General features: G+C 38.9%; 1 protein-coding gene across 2 annotated transcripts in view; it reads left to right on the forward strand.

The window, feature by feature from the left end:
- khdrbs3 (KH domain containing, RNA binding, signal transduction associated 3) overlaps window positions 1-14,741 on the forward strand; it is a 119,636-nt gene extending 104,895 nt beyond the window's left edge. Inside the window, exons 8-11 of one of the 2 annotated variants that reach the window (XR_015111152.1) lie at window positions 3,258-3,310; window positions 10,299-10,438; window positions 12,378-12,428; window positions 14,647-14,741. Coding sequence is in view for 1 of the 2 variants with exons in the window: in XM_086192841.1 (XP_086048967.1) it covers window positions 3,258-3,310; window positions 10,299-10,390 (145 nt within the window). In the remaining variant the exon portion in view is untranslated. Of the gene's footprint in view, window positions 1-3,257; window positions 3,311-10,298; window positions 11,793-12,377; window positions 12,429-14,646 lie in introns of those variants that run through there. The other variant, XM_086192841.1, reaches the window with a different exon arrangement.
- The last annotated feature ends 1,137 nt before the right edge of the window (window positions 14,742-15,878 follow it).

Here is a 15,878-nt window from a genome sequence, read left to right on the forward strand (position 1 = left end):
AAACCAGTTCATCACGGATAGATTGGTGGTGATGATCCAGGAGGTAGTCAGTACTGTGGGAAAGAGCATCATGGTTGACATCGTTATTGTTACGGAATGAGATGGAATGAGGGAGCTTTGTAACAGAGAGAGTGAGATTCACAGTGAATGAAATGAAAAAAGGGTCAGTCACAGGAAGTTTGTGAGATGTACAGTAGGAAGGGGTGACACCAGAGTAAAAGACTAGTTTAAGAATATGACCTTTAGAGTGGATGGAGAAGTTGATATGTTGCTGAAGTCCAAAACTCTCTAGGCAAAATGTGAAATCTCTGGTTAGAGGGAGATGCGTATTGCCAACATGTATATTGAAACCACCCAAGAGTGTGATATTGGTGAGAGAGTGGACAGGTGGGTAAGAAATGCAGTAAAATCATTGAAAAGGTCTGTGTTAGAGGGACGATAAACAGTAGCAATAGTTATTGAAAAGGGTCCCAAGAGCTGACATACAGTGGATTCGAACAAGGTGGATGCGTGGACAGGCAGCTGCGAGATTTTCCTCTTCTTGCAAAAAAATTATCGCAAGACCACCGCCGTGACTGAAACTGTGAGGTTGACAGATGTAAACAAATCCTGCTGAAGCGGAGTCATTTAACTGGGCTGTTGATATGTCTTGGTTCAACAGGGGAAGTCAAGCATATAGTCTGTGAGGAGGTCCTGAAGTGGATTTAATTTGGGACAAAAAGTGAAAATGATTGAGGAATTATCCTGTAAAACATCCTAAAATTGATGTTGAATTGGAGAGGAATATTTCAATCATCCACAATCCATGGTGGATGTCATGGATAGGACAAAGAGTGGGTCTCCAGCAATTATTCATTCCCTCAGCAATGCACAAAAATAGTATACACCAGTTGAGTGTTTTCCAAAATTGCACTGTGTGTGTGTGTGTGTGTGTGTGTGTGTGTGTGTGTGTGTGTGTGTTATAGAGAGTTCATCACATAACAATTCACCTGATTATTTATCTGTCTCTCATCTGTGGACAGACAGAGAGCACACTGACAGCCTCTGCTTGCTGCAGCAGCATCAGCACCACAGACAGCTCTCAGTCACTCAGTCCTCCTGACTACTGTTATAAAATAGCCAATAAAGTATGAATTCATACAGAAAGAACACTGTAACTTTGATGATTTCCGTCTCACTGGTTGGGTCGTAGCTGTTAATTCAACTTTTTAAAAAATAATTCACATTTTTTTAAGTTAATTATTCTTTTTCTCTGGTTGGGTAGATTGGCTCTTTAATGGGTAGGGCAGGTTTAAAAATTCCTGACCTGCAGGTCACTTCAAGGGAACATTGAGGGTGGTTACCTGAGCCTTAAAGGTCAGGGCTATTTCCAGGGAAATATAAAATTCACAAATATTCAACAGAAACATTAAATGATAAATAAAACAGGGATCAAATGAAGTTAAAAGTATCCAAAGTAACAAGGCATTGATTGATGATAGATGCATTTCAATTCAACGTTGTTGCTGTCATTTTAATAAAAAACTAATGTGAGTAGAATTGAGTAGAATTGAATATAAATACTTAATAAAACACGCATCTGCATAAATGTGACTGTTTGCACACGTGTAAAAACTGACAAACACTGTAAATTTAGGGTAATGTTACTGCGATATTCTGTAAATGAAACAAATAGTCACCCATATTGTATCAGCTTGAAGTGGCAACAGATGAAGTCGGAATTAGATGAAGAGACCATGTGAAGTATTTCAAAGAATGTTGGTAGCAGACGACAAGCAGATGGCATCAATCAATCATTTTTATTTTTATTTTTTTAAAAGAAGTTATATACTCTTTATCTACATGTTACATTGTAGGGGCTACAATTATTTGATGGGGGAAGAACGTGTCACAACATTCTCACAATGGAACGTATACCTCCATAGGGTCGTGACCCAAGCATAAATAATCATATTTCATCATTTTCATTGTTCTTGTAAATTTTTCAATGAAAATTAAATTAATGAAGCACAATCCTCTATAAAATCTTGAGTCAAAGTGCAAAAAAAAATGCATTAAGAAGTCTTTGTGCGTTGGAATATGTTATATTTTTTAGAATCACACAAAAATGGAAAAATGAATTGTTTTACAGGATTTTTTTCAACACAGTTGCTGCAAATTGGTTTTATTTGATAGAGAGGGTATCTCAACCTTGGTTCTTAGAACACATGTAGGCTCTTCCACATCTGGCTGTAGATGCTACTCAAGCACTGCAACACAGAGAGTTAACTGTAATGAGTTAGCTCCACTCTGTCACCTCTTTGTCCTCAGCATTTCAGGTGCTTTCAGCTCTCTAATCCGGGCAGCGGAAAGGTGTTCCTGTCTCTGACAGGCTGACTGACAGGCAGAGAGGACCCGGCTGTGATGGCTGGTGTCGGCTCAGTGGCAGCCTTATGATGAATTGCCTCTCTTGAATGATAGCGCTGTTGCTGAGTGATACTGACGCAGGATTGTTCTGTCAGCATCTCACGGCCGACTGCAAATAAATAAAGAACTAAGCAAGAGATGAACTGCTGTGCAACTTGCCTCCCCGTCTTTTTATTTTTTATTAAAGTTGCCACCTCTCATTGATCTTCATATTCAATGATATGGAACTGGATTGGTTCCTCGAGCAGTGAGGTGGAGGAGATTGCCTTGTAAAATCATCCTAACATTAGAGTGATTGAGAGTTGCCTCCTGTGTTTTACTTTTATGCTTTATACACACACACACATTTATATATATATATATATATATATATATATATATACACACACACACATATCATTTTATTTTCATTAACCCTCAGCACATATGAGGTGTTTTTTTTAAACTATCTGGTTGTGAATGACTTCTTTGCTGCTCTTAATTGTCACATTTCCTACTGGGAATTATAGCCTGTTTTATCTCAACAATCATTTTCAGAGGTTCTCTTATGAATTCAACATCTAATAGTGTGTTACCTGGGGTAAAAATGGATTTTTAAAGTATATTTAACATTTGCCATCGTCAGTACATATGTAAATGTATTGTATCCATGGTCCCTCTACAGACTCTACAAGAATGATTTGTAACCATCTGTGTTCTGAGAATTCTGTTAATTATCTCCTATTGAATTCCCTGCATGAGTTGAGGTTAGGGTTGATTTTTCTGTCTGAGCTTAAGTGTGAGGAACAGAATACATTGTTTCTTTTGTTGTTCTGATATTCCCTCCTCCTGTTTGTTTGTTCTATCTACAGCTCAGATGACTACTACGAATACGGGCACAGTGGGGAATCATACAATTCATACGGTGAGTTATAGACTTCTCTTACCTAAATGTACTCATACGGCCCTATATCAGGGATCCATGGCAGCAGTAGGTTGGCGAATGTGCTATGTGTGTAACATGCATGTTCAGCCTCATTTTGGCATTTAGAGGATGCATAATCAGAGTGCAAACCACACTGCACAGTGTAAAGAGGCTGTCAGTACACATGTAATTATGCATAGGTGTGTCTCAGGCGTGACATCGATCAAACTACTCAGAGTACCTCATGTCATTCCCTTTAAAGCCCATGTTGTGCCAGGACCTGGTATGTTGTGTGTTTTCATGTTGTCAGACATCAATCGAAGCACATTGCAATAAGGCACATTTGCTAGTTGACCCTCGTCATGTTTTCTCGTGCCAAAGTAGCAATGTCCCATAGTTGTCCCCGACCACGCCTCAGCGCAGGTCAGGTGCAAATGCTAGTTGAAGGGCGAGGGCCCTTAGCATGAAAACGGCCCAAAACTAACAATGATGCCTGTGCTTCACCGAGCACAAGCTTTGCGCTGAATAATTAATTATATATATATAATAATATAATTATTAAAAAGTTAATATTAACAATATTAACTTCAGAAAATTGATTTTGCTCACAAATTTTAGTGTTTTTCTTTTGACACACATGCAAATCAATTGAATCAATAGTGCAGCGCTAGTTAGGCTTTTTACCTCCAACAAATCTGAATTGCCGTGTATGTCGTCACCCACATGGGGAAGTAAAAGAAAACACAAAAAAAGAAAAAAATAATACATAATAATTTGAACAATTATTTGTCTATTTCAGTGTAATTGTCATTAGTTTCCAATTTAAACATTACAGTAAGACTCTGAAAAAACCTGAATATCTATTTTAGATTTAGTGAAAATAAGTGTGTTCTTTGGTTTTTGTTGCTTTTGGTTTGTTTGCTTGTTTGTTGTTTGTGTCTTGCAGATATCCAATGGTTTATGACTGATTTTGGCCAATATTTATAGGTGTCCATGTTACCTGCATAGACTCAAGTTCATATTGTTCACATTTTCTACAAACTGGAAAGAATGTTAACATTGTGAATTTGAAAATGTAGTAAAATCATTTATTTACCATAAACAACAATTGCTGTTCAAGAAGAAATTTGAGCAAAACTGTGCTGATATGAAATGATTAAAAATACATAACATCTACCAATACGGACCATGTAACGCTATCACGGTGCAGCCCTTGTCTGTTGCCCTGTGCTGCTCACTGATGTGATTGTGGATTGACTTGTGTGATTTATTTATAGAGCTGAACAGTGATTACCTGCTTTTGAACAGCCCGGGGTCCACAAATAAATTTCCCAACCACTTTCTCACTGACGTTTCAGCAAATCTTTATATGATGGGTTTTAAACCATTAACCAAGTGAACCAGCAAGCAGATTAAATCATGACCATAAGATATTTGTTTTGGCGCAAACGGATCAAAGGAAAATGGGAAAAAGGCAGAAGCTCAAGTAGGGATGTTCCACTATGACATTTTGATGGATGATAACCTTGGAAAAAAATAGGTATCATGGTGTTGCAAACTTTTATGTGTTTGTAATAAAATCTGGCTTTCTTAAGAGGAAACTAAAAAATAAACTTTGAGCAAAGTAATTTCATTTTTACAACATAGAACATATACTTTGAATGTCAGTGAACATTGCATATCAATATTTAGTTCTATTCTTACTCACAAACAAAAACAACTGGAAAATGAATTTTAATTTCTGATTTTCTTTAGTCAAATCACACTTGAAACAAATATCAATTGTTTCAACGTTGATTCACTACACACACATATACTCTCACATCCTCTCAAACACCATCCATCTATTTTCTTCCGCTGATCCTGTTAAGGATTGCAGCAGCCTTTAGGCGAGAGGAGGGGGGCCCTTGCAGAGCAGATTGCACCGGACAGGGAGCTCCCACACAAACAGGATAGTGGATGAAATTAATTTTTAAAATAAAACAAGTACACCATGATAAACATGGAAACCTGGGGACAACCACCACATCAACAGAACCCGAGCAACTTTTTTAAAAGCGGACGGTCAAACATGACATGTCTTACATGCTGCTGGTGGAAATCTTTACTGTATAGAGTACAGAGGTAAATGGCACTGCGGCTCGTGGAAATAAGGACTGTGTAAAAAAGGCCTCCTCTAGCAGTCACTCTGCACCTGCATTTTTTGTATGCTGACTGGCCTTCCTCTTCAAACTGGCCATCTGTGCTTTTACAACAGCCAAAATATTCCCACACTTTTTAGATGGGGTTAAAAGTTCTTCTGGGGGCTCCGCCAATGCATCTCCCTCAACCATTACAATATAAACAACACAGGACAGTCAGACACTACTGACTGCTTAAGGCATGTCCAGACATGCAGCAGGGGAAAGGGCTGCATAAAATTTGTTAACAGCTGGAGAACTTTGTCTTTAAGAAGCAGCAGATACCGAGCCAAGGTATGATAGGTAATCTTTGTGGTTTTAACTGCGATCTTTTCAGACCACGGCACACAATGAAACTGTATACGAGCGCATCCCTATAGAAGGTGTACTTAAGTAACTCAATAGTTTGGACATTAATTACCCCATCAGCCATAGCAAATGTATTTCCAGCCCAATATTTTATGACTGACTGACCATTTCTGTTGTTCCTGGCTAACTTGTCACTGAGGTCAATAGATATATAATATCTCCTCAGAAAGAAATCATGTTTCTGCAGTCAGGCTCGCCACAAAAGATTGCTGGAACTTGTGATTAATTCAGTTAAGATTTCTACCAATCAAATGTCGCTCATACACTTGAAGATTGTGGATAGTGTAGAGCTTCCTTTTGAGATGGCTAATAAAACCTGTTTCTCTTCAAACAAGGATGATTTCATGAAATGTTGACGCTTCATATTCCCTTGTTTTGCAGCCTGCTCACTCATGGTTACATGGGCACTGCATTATGGCTAAAAATTAAATCCTCTGTGTAGAGAATGAATGGGATTTTCACTTCCAGAACCACACTGTTGAGCTCTGTAAATGATCAGTTTTGCATAATGGCTGTGCATCATTGCATTTTACACTGTAAGAGGACTTTGGCATGCGTAGAGAGAAGTGAAGTCCCCCTCTCCATGTGCCTCCTCACCTCGTGCTTGATTTTCATTACTTTCCCTCTTTTTTTTTTCACTTCATCTAAGGTCCCATAATCAGAATGAACTGAATTAATCACTTCAGACACATTTCACTTTGCACATTTAGTAGTTCTTTGTTTTGTCCCTGTGCTGTGCCAGCTTTCAACTTCTCTGACCATCATTTCAAAGTTGCAGTAAGTGAAATTGCTGTTTTTCCTTTGCTGGCCTTTTCCTTGCTCTGTCTAAAGAATGACTGAACAGCAGCATCGATTCATATGAATGTGAAATCATTCGGGGTGCGTCATGGCAGCCTCCAATTCCTTCAGGTTATGGGACTGGACATTCTACTCATGCATGTGCAAACAAGCACACAATGATTCAGATGTATAACATGCAAACACATGGCTGTACACATCTGACAGAAAGAAGGCAAACACATATTTCTGTCTTTGTGGGTACGGTTGAAGTAATGAATCTGTAAATCTGACCCCCAGACTCAGAGAATAAAAGCTGAATTCAGAAACAATAATTTAACTGAAGTCAAAACCAGGCAGACAATCAGTGAAGACAAACTACTACATTGTTATGTAACGCTGAGAGGCTTCGACTGACTACATGAAGTGATTGGGGTAGGTTTGCCTGAGAAGGTGAGAAGAGACTGAGAGACAGGTGTGCAAGAGATGGGCTGATCAGGTGATAAAACAGACTTGTGAAAGGAGTGACGGGATCTGGGAAGACCGACAGGCCTAGCAACTGGAAAACAAGACGTGGAGTGAATAAATGGATGAATGAAAAGAAGCCTGGATTGTCATGATGGCCGTATCACATCAAGATTACCTTTACTCTCCATCTGATACTCTTACACATAAACAGCCACCGGCTGAATCTTTAGTTTTGGAGATCTGAAAAAAATAGATCAAACATTAATTTGCTGCTTCATTTTTATTTGTACACATGGGCCATGTGTTCAGATAGCAGAATAAATGGAATAGTAGTCTTGTTCTCAACTTTCAGCAGGTGAAAGTAAATACTTCTTGTTTTAGTGAGGTTGTCAGTACCACCGTGGCTCAACTAAACAGAATATTTCGAGTTGAAGGACATTACATAGGACCCTTAAAATCATGAAAAATGCGGAAAAGTCGTGGAATTTTAAAATATCAATTTTCAGGACTGGAAATGTATGCATGTAAAATTGAAGATGGATTTCTGTGTAATTTTAATGAGTGAAAGTGATGCTTCAGACAATTTATGGTCATCGAAATTTTTTAATCAATCACAGAAAAGGTCATGGAAATGTATTGGTACAAATTATGAGCCCTGATTTTAATTCAAATACTCGTATCAGCGGGTAGTTAAAGGTGAGTAAGATTTGAAGTTTTGACGTAGAGGTTGTGAAAGATTGTAATTTCAAAAGCTTTAAAAAAAAAAAAAGATTATTCATGTGAAACACAATATTCATTCTTTTAGCAATTTGGTGAATGAGGAAACAATATTAATATTTGTGATTGTGATATAATTAATAAATAATTCTGATTAAGAACCTTGAAGAACTGTATTCCATGGTAGCCATAATATGAGATAGACAGTCATAATTATGACATAATTTAGAATCAGTGTAGTATATTGAAATAATGAGAGTAATTCATTCACTTTTTATCAGACAGTTATGACCTTTTATTTCAAAATTGTATCGTTACTGCATGACACTCCCAAAAGTTTCTGTAATTTTGCTTTGCTGGTTTGTCATATGGCTGTGATGACTTTTAACTTGACTCTGTGTTTGTGTTCATTGTTTCCTTCACTCACATGCATTCATACAGTAACACTACGCATTCACTGATTCAGTGCTGTCTCAGGTGTTAATAGAGCTTGGTGGTGTTGCCACGGGACACAACCACTTAAAACTTTGCAAGTGTTGCGCAGCATGTCTTTCTGTTCAGCAATGCCGTATACCTGAATGTAAAACATTGCCATGTGACAAACACTGAGCTCTTTTTCGCCACCAGTCCAGTGTTGGCTCGCTCATCGTAAATCATTCTGCAGTCTGTAAACCTGATAGTCACGTGACCACACATCTGACATGCGTAAACCGACGCAACACGATCAGAAAGGCGGCGACATTTACGGCCACACACACACATTTATTTAAATCAAGTAGCAAATTGCAGTGTTTCGTGTGGTTATTTAATCTGACAAACTGATATTGCGACTGCGATTAAATTAATTGTGTAACAATATTATAATCTTAAAACATCATAAATTATAACGAATGCGTTTTCCATGTGCATGAAGAGCACGTGAAGCAGGAGAGTATTCTGTGGCTGTTTAAGGCCAATTCCATGTGAGTTAATGATCTGTGCTCGGTTAAAAAAGAGAATATTTAGTTTGTATCACATCACACCAATAAGTGAATAAACCAAATCAATACATGCACACTGTGCTAGCTACAGTAGGAAGGTCCTGTCACCAGTGAAGGGCGAGAGCTTCCTTTGTGCGCTGCTCTGTTCACTGGCAATTCTGTTGGTTCCTAATGAGCCAGGCTGGGAATTGTTTTGGTTCTGTTGAAGGCAGTCTTTGCTGCGCAGAGTTCTGGCTGCTGCTCTGCTCTCCTCGCAGCGTCAGCAGCTCTGGACTGACTGGCTTTGTTGCTCCCTAATAAATAAAATAAAGCAACAGAATCAGCTACAACAGAACAACCAGGGCTTGGTAATATTCCTCCTCGCCTCACCTTTGAATATTTTTAGTGAGTGACTGATTGTGTTGTACAAAATTGATTTACCCAATTGCTTTTTTTAAATTATTGTGCAACTTTTAAATGTTAAAGATTTGTTTAATATTCATGTTGTCTCTATCCCCCCCCCCCCCTTTTCAAAAGTGCAGATGCCTACTTTTTGGCCCATTAATGACGAGAAAAAAAGTCATCCTTTTTTTGAAGAGATTTTAATTTGCTCGTGGAAGTCACAACCAAGAAAAGAACTTTTCTAACTTTCTGCTTCCAAAAGTGGAAGAACCAAGCACATTCAACTCATTAGCGTCTGACACCTCTGCACCTAAAATAAAACCGCCAAGTGAATAGCAACCACACGGGTCACCCAGAAAGAAAGGTGACAATTCAAAGGAAACAGATGAACAGCACTGATATGTTAGGCCTATCCTTGTTTTCAAAACACAAGGTTAAATTGGCCTATTTCTTCAAAGTGAGTGTCAGTGGAAGGGTGACAGGTTTAATTAAGGGGTATTGGCGGTGTGCTGCCAACAGGCTGTACACAGGGAGAAAACAAGCCTTTGTGAGCCTCAGCTCTAGGGAAGTCTCAGCACTGGCTGAAGATCAGACAAAGGGTGCCATCGATACTGGCACTTTCACATTGACAGAAGCAAAGGGTGAACAGAGGCTGATTTGGGCTAATGGTAATTGTGACCTTTTGGCTGGGAGCACTAAACAGCTCCTTTTCAAGAAGCTATTTGATCCTCTCAATTCAATTATCTGAGATGCCTCCTTGCAGATATTAAGTAAGTTAGACTAAGTAAGTCAAGATTCTCGAAGTGGCTCACTGCTTGTATTCCCAGCTTGATAAGCTGAGCTGCATCAATACCAAATATTCAATGTAGAGAGTGACACAGGTCCCATCCCTGTGTTGTTGTTTTTCATCTCCCATCCCAAAGGAATCCAGCAGCAAACAGTTTCAGATTCGTGAAAAAAAAAAGTCAGTCTCTAATTCAATGCACTCTCAGGTTTCTTAAGAGAGCATTATTTACCAATTGTAGCTTGTGAGACCAACACAAGTTGTAATGAATGAATGATTTAACTCCTCTGTAATCACTCCCCATCTGTTTCTTTTCTTCCCTGCTTAATCAGGTCAGGAAGACTGGGCAAACAATCGCGGCAAGGCACCGTCGGCACGAACAACCAAGGGATTGTACAGAGATCAGCCATACTCCAGATATTGAACTGTTTGTACAGCCCACACCTGAGTCCTCATGGCTGTTTCAACCCAAGTAATGGATTTTCTATGGACACTCCCACATTTTTAGACATGAAAACTAAACCACTACATAAATGAAATAGTAATAGTGAGATGCTGAATGAGTCAAAACTGGTTTTAAATATGGAATCCCCCCCCCCCCCCCCGATAATAAAAACCCACTGGATAAAATGTGTAATTAGTTAATCAGAGACTCAGTAGTACATTAAGTTTCTCTCTCAGCTATGTGATTGTGATGGAGAACATTGTATCTTTTGCTTTGTACCAATGGCTGTCGATACAATGTTTCTACACAGCTGCCAGCGTAACTTAATTTATCTCCCTCTCCTCTTTAAACCTTGATCACTAAATTGTAGTAGAGTAGTTCTAGGAAAGTGCAGTACTGTAGATCTCAGAGGGGTTGTCGGTGAACTTGTGTCCCTTGTAAAATATACATTTTCAGACTGAAAACCAAGTCCCACTGTATACATATTGTATTGCTGTTTCCTCCTTTTTTGTAATATAATAGTACGTTAGTGTTAAAGGGCTTATAGAAGCATGGTGTGCAACTGTGGATCTTGTCAGCTGTTTTCTTCTGAGAAGCCTATGTAGTTGTGTTCATGATTATGCCCACAAAAATTTAATACATCTATAAATAACTGCTCCTACTTTAGTGACACCAAACATCCAGAGCTTCAAAATAGTCCTAGAGCTTTCCTTTCATTTCTGTGTTTCTTTTTTAGATGCTCTCCTTTTGGACTTTGTAGGCCTAATTATCCATTTTACTACATCACATGCTTGTGAATTATTTCCATCAAGAGATTTGTTCAGCTACATGGATTTTTGAGCTTATGTAAGCCCTTTAATATTTCCCTCTTGTTGATGCTTAATAAACATTTTGAAAGAAATCAACTTGTGGTGGAGAGAATAATTATTGACTCATTAAAACAAACTAATTTAAACTAACATGAAACAAGACATGTGGAATATTTATCAAACAGGCTTCTATGAATTAGATCATAAATTATATTATGTTACATACATGAAAAACATATGAAAACAAGTCTGTTTTCACATAAAATCACGGCCTTGCCTAAAATGTTTACAAACAGGAAATGGCTGTTTGCGACCTTGTACATGACCTCGCTAATCTGATAAGAACTTGTATTTGAACATGTGATGCATTTTGTAGGAAACCTCTCCGACTGAGATTTAGAGGATTTAGCAATAATGACATTGCCTCTCTTGAAACTCTATCCACTCTGTTTGTTCATATAATTTGATGTGAAGCCAACGCTGATCACGTCAGGCATCATCAGTAAACACACATTAACTTTCCGAGTGTTTACCCTGTCAGAATCGGCTCGTAGCGCCGCATCAAGGCCTCCTTGACCTCCTCTAGAGCTGTTCAGCATGGGTGGGTGCGGGGTGGGATTGCTCTCTCTTCTTGTTTTGCTCTTTCTGTTCTCCTCCGGTCATGTGGCCCTCTCCCAGTCATTTAAAGAGCCTGCCTTTGCCCCGTCCATTAAAGAGACTCTAAATGACTCCCAGCTGACCTCAGCAGAGAGAGGATGGCAGTAGCTGTTTAAAAAGACCTCCGTCCCACAAGGTAAACAATCTGACCCAGTTTAACCTCTCCCCTAACATAGTTGCACATAAACCTCTCTAAACCTAAATGTAATATGTTTTTCTCTGTTAAATCTATAATCTAGCCACAAAGCTGGGAATAATTAGATATCATTAACAGGAAAAAAAAGAAAAAACTAACACTGTAAAAGGTGATGATAAATCGCTGTAATATTTCAACAAGCTGTATGATGAAATAACTGTACTCTAAGACTTTGATAAAATTTGCCCTCTGTTATACTAATGGAAACATGAAATACCATTTGTCTTATGTAACTGTTTTGCTTTTATCAGTAGTTACGTGCTTGGACCTGGTGCAGTAATAGTGTTATTTTATTCACTTCTAGGTCGATGTCCCGAGTCATACCAGGTCATCCACCGCCTCACTGGTGCTCCAGGTACGTAGGGGACTGTCTCTAAAGGGCAATGAGTTTGTTTACATACTTGACAGTTGAGTTGAAATTGTATATTTCTAGCTTTATCATCCTGACAAGTTCTAATAAATCCACAAAAACACTCTTACTGGACCAATTCAGAATCAGGATCCAAATCAGAACTACTTTTACTGACCGAGTAATGACCCACAAGGAATTTGACTCTGGTTTGTCAATTACTCACAAAAGTCAACATTCAACCATAACAATAGGCAGGCATCGACATTAAACAACACCTCCACAAAAAATATTATCACAATCTCTACAGGAAATTTGGAAAAACTAATAATACTTCTATAATACTGCCAATGCATTACATTCAAAGAATGAGCATAGTGCTGGGAGAGACTGTAACCATAACTGGACAAAAGCATTCAAACAAATAACTACTCTCCTATGAATAGAAAATGATTTAGAATATATTCAACAGATATTATCATGAATCACATATCAACTTGATTGCAATACTTTTTTTGATATCCCAGTCATCAACACTTATGTATCTCCTCTTCAGGATCTTATCCATGTTGGTTTCTCTTGCTAATGCTGAGAGTTCTGAAAAGGCTTGTGTCAGTTATGGAAAGTTTTTTTTGTTATCTTTGTAGCTTTGGTTTAGTCATTAAAGATGTGTTTGCATTTTGCTTACAAAGGTTTATCCCACTCTGACGAAGAGAGAAATCATTTCCATCTGCTTTCAGAAAGTATTATGTATAATAGAGAACCAGGCAATTACTTGTATATTCACTGAGGAAAGCAGATGCCAGATTTTTTAATTGGCTGTTGTTCACATAAAGTTACTGTTGTTTTTTAATCATACATAATAAAGTAGTGGGAGGCACGGTGGTGCAGTGGTCCTCACTGTCGACTCACAGCAAGAAGGCTCCGGGTTCGAGTCCCAGCTCGAGCACAGGATCTTTCTGTGTGAGTCTGCATGTTCCTGTGTGGGTTCTCTCTGGTACTCCGGCTTCCTCCCACAGTCCAAAGACATGCAATTGGGGACGAGACTGATTGATACTTTAAATTGACCGTAGGTATGAATGTGAGCGTGAATGGTTGTCTGTCTGTATGTGTTGGCCCTGTGATAGGCTGGCGACCACCCTGCGCGGGTCGCCAGCCTATCCCTATGCTGGTATAGGCTGGGCTCCTTGTGCTTTTTGTGAAAAGGTAATGCTGAAAAGTGAATTTAACATGATTTTATCATAATGCAGATCAGTTCCAAAAATCTTCTGTGAGTAATAGTCTTCTTAATCACTAATCACTGGTATTGGTATTGGCCTTGAGGCTGAAAAAAACAAACCCTTATCCGTCAGTCCCCCAGTAAGCACCCACAGGTTGTATGTTGGAGTGTTGAACATGAACGTCATCATTACTGGAGCCCTGGGAGAGTACTGACAAATGGTTTGTGAAAAAGCATGAGGGCCCTGATTAAGAATAGGTTGTGTGTTTTTGTAGTCTACAAGAATGTTTTGCATATAGCTGTTTAAAATACATGAGAGATTTAAAGTTGGAAGTTCATTTTTCAAAAGGTTGCAAGGAAAACAGACCACTGCAGTTTCAAATTGATTGTTGCAATTACCAATGAACAATTTCAGTTGTTCCTTCAGTTTTCAAAAAGGATCTAATATATACAGTATTTAAACAGATAAATAAGGTTTTTGTGTTGAGGCCTGTGTCATTTACAGGAAATGGCTGACTGTTTCGTGATAGAAAATAAGATATTCCACAAAGGGCACAATCTTATCATCTCATATCAAATATTCATGTGACTTTGAGGCACCTTGATGTTCTCGTGATGGGTGGAGTTATTTTTTGGGAGCTTGTAAAATCCCTCTGACTGTCCACTGGTTGGGGAGCTCAGCTTTCTTTCTCTTCCCCCCACAGTCTTCTCATTGCAATTCCAGTCCTGCTGCTTTGCTTTGTACCTTTGCAATTAGTTGAGACAATAACTGTGTGTCACTGGAACCATTATGGAGTCCCTGTTGCAGTGGTTTGAAAATGACATTCTTTGCTTGTATTATGCTAAAAACACAATGTCTCATTTGCTGCAGCCCAAAAAACTGCAGCCATGAAGTGCAGATATGAAAGTTTGATGAAAGGGCATCCTAAAAATGTTTTATTTTCCTATTGAAAGGTGGTTTAGGCTCATTATTTTCCTGTTCTTGTCCTTGTTTTTATTTGATAGATTTGATGAACCACACATGAACTTTCTTCAAGATCCCACACAGTGTGAAACTGTATCCACACACAAAGGATCTTCCCCCTTTGGCCAAAATGGTGGACTTCACAGGTGAATCCTGCAAGGGGGAGGTGGGGGGGTGGGGGGGGCTGACCTGTTGAGATGCAGTCGAGGAGGGAAAAGACAATGCATGTACAACACATCATCATTCTCTGGAGAAGGGAAGGGAAGGATGAAACCCACCAGGCTAAAGGAGTTTCTCATCCCCTGGGATAATCTGTCGGAGAATATTTCCCTCAGACTTTCTACAGTTGGGTATACATTTTACATCCACACAGGAGTGCTCTGAACTGACTGTGAACCTGCCCTGACTCCTGTTAGAGGGGACGCATCTACCTCTTACATTAGACATTAACTGTCACCTACTGAGCAAGAAAGATAAATAAGTCATGCAATATGCGAAGGAGGCAAAAACACTTCTAATCTCATATTATCGTGCTCATTAACCTACATCCACTCCACTTACATGAATCAATAATTCACCAAGTGCCTCATTGTTGTCATCTTGTGACAGTTTTAGATGCTTAGCTTCATTGTTGGAGTTAAAATTTGGGATGGAAAACATTTTTCTTCTATTCGTCTTTCTTTTTCTGTGGTTCTCAGTGTGCAGTACCCTGATGTTAGAAAATACCACCCATCCACACACAGATGTATTGCTTAATCAGAATCGACTTCAGTGGATATTACATTTCTAAAATGGCTTTCAATCGGATGGGGAGGTACATTTTGCCTTGTGCATAAGTCTAGATAGGCTGATCCGTATTCCGTGTGGTTGTATGTCCTCAGAAGCAGACAATAGTTTTCCATTAGAGGAAGTGATTCTCTTCTGGAGCCTCAAGCCAAGCCTCAGACAATAACATGGCAAGCCAAAGCTGGCATTGCCGAGCTCCCAGAGTTGACTCTCATCACCTTCGGGGGCGGATTCACTCTCTGAAGTGGCTTAAAATGGCAGGCTTATCTAAAGTGAGCTTGTCCAAGTTAATAAAGTAAGAGCCGCTTATTTGATTAGCAATGCATACAAAGGAGGATGTAGTGATCTGTCACTAGGAGACAACTCTATTACAAGACTGGAATACAGATCAATGGATCCCAAAGTTGGGAGTTTTCAAAAGACTTCAGGCATCACATTCGAGGGAATTAAAAGCTGAAAATCCATTTTCTCTTCTTAGAATTTCACT

This window comes from Aulostomus chinensis, chromosome 22, assembly GCF_037954235.1.
Source record: "Aulostomus chinensis isolate RoL2024-O1b breed Wild chromosome 22, RoL_Achi_v1.0, whole genome shotgun sequence".
Lineage (NCBI taxonomy): Eukaryota > Metazoa > Chordata > Actinopteri > Syngnathiformes > Aulostomidae > Aulostomus > Aulostomus chinensis.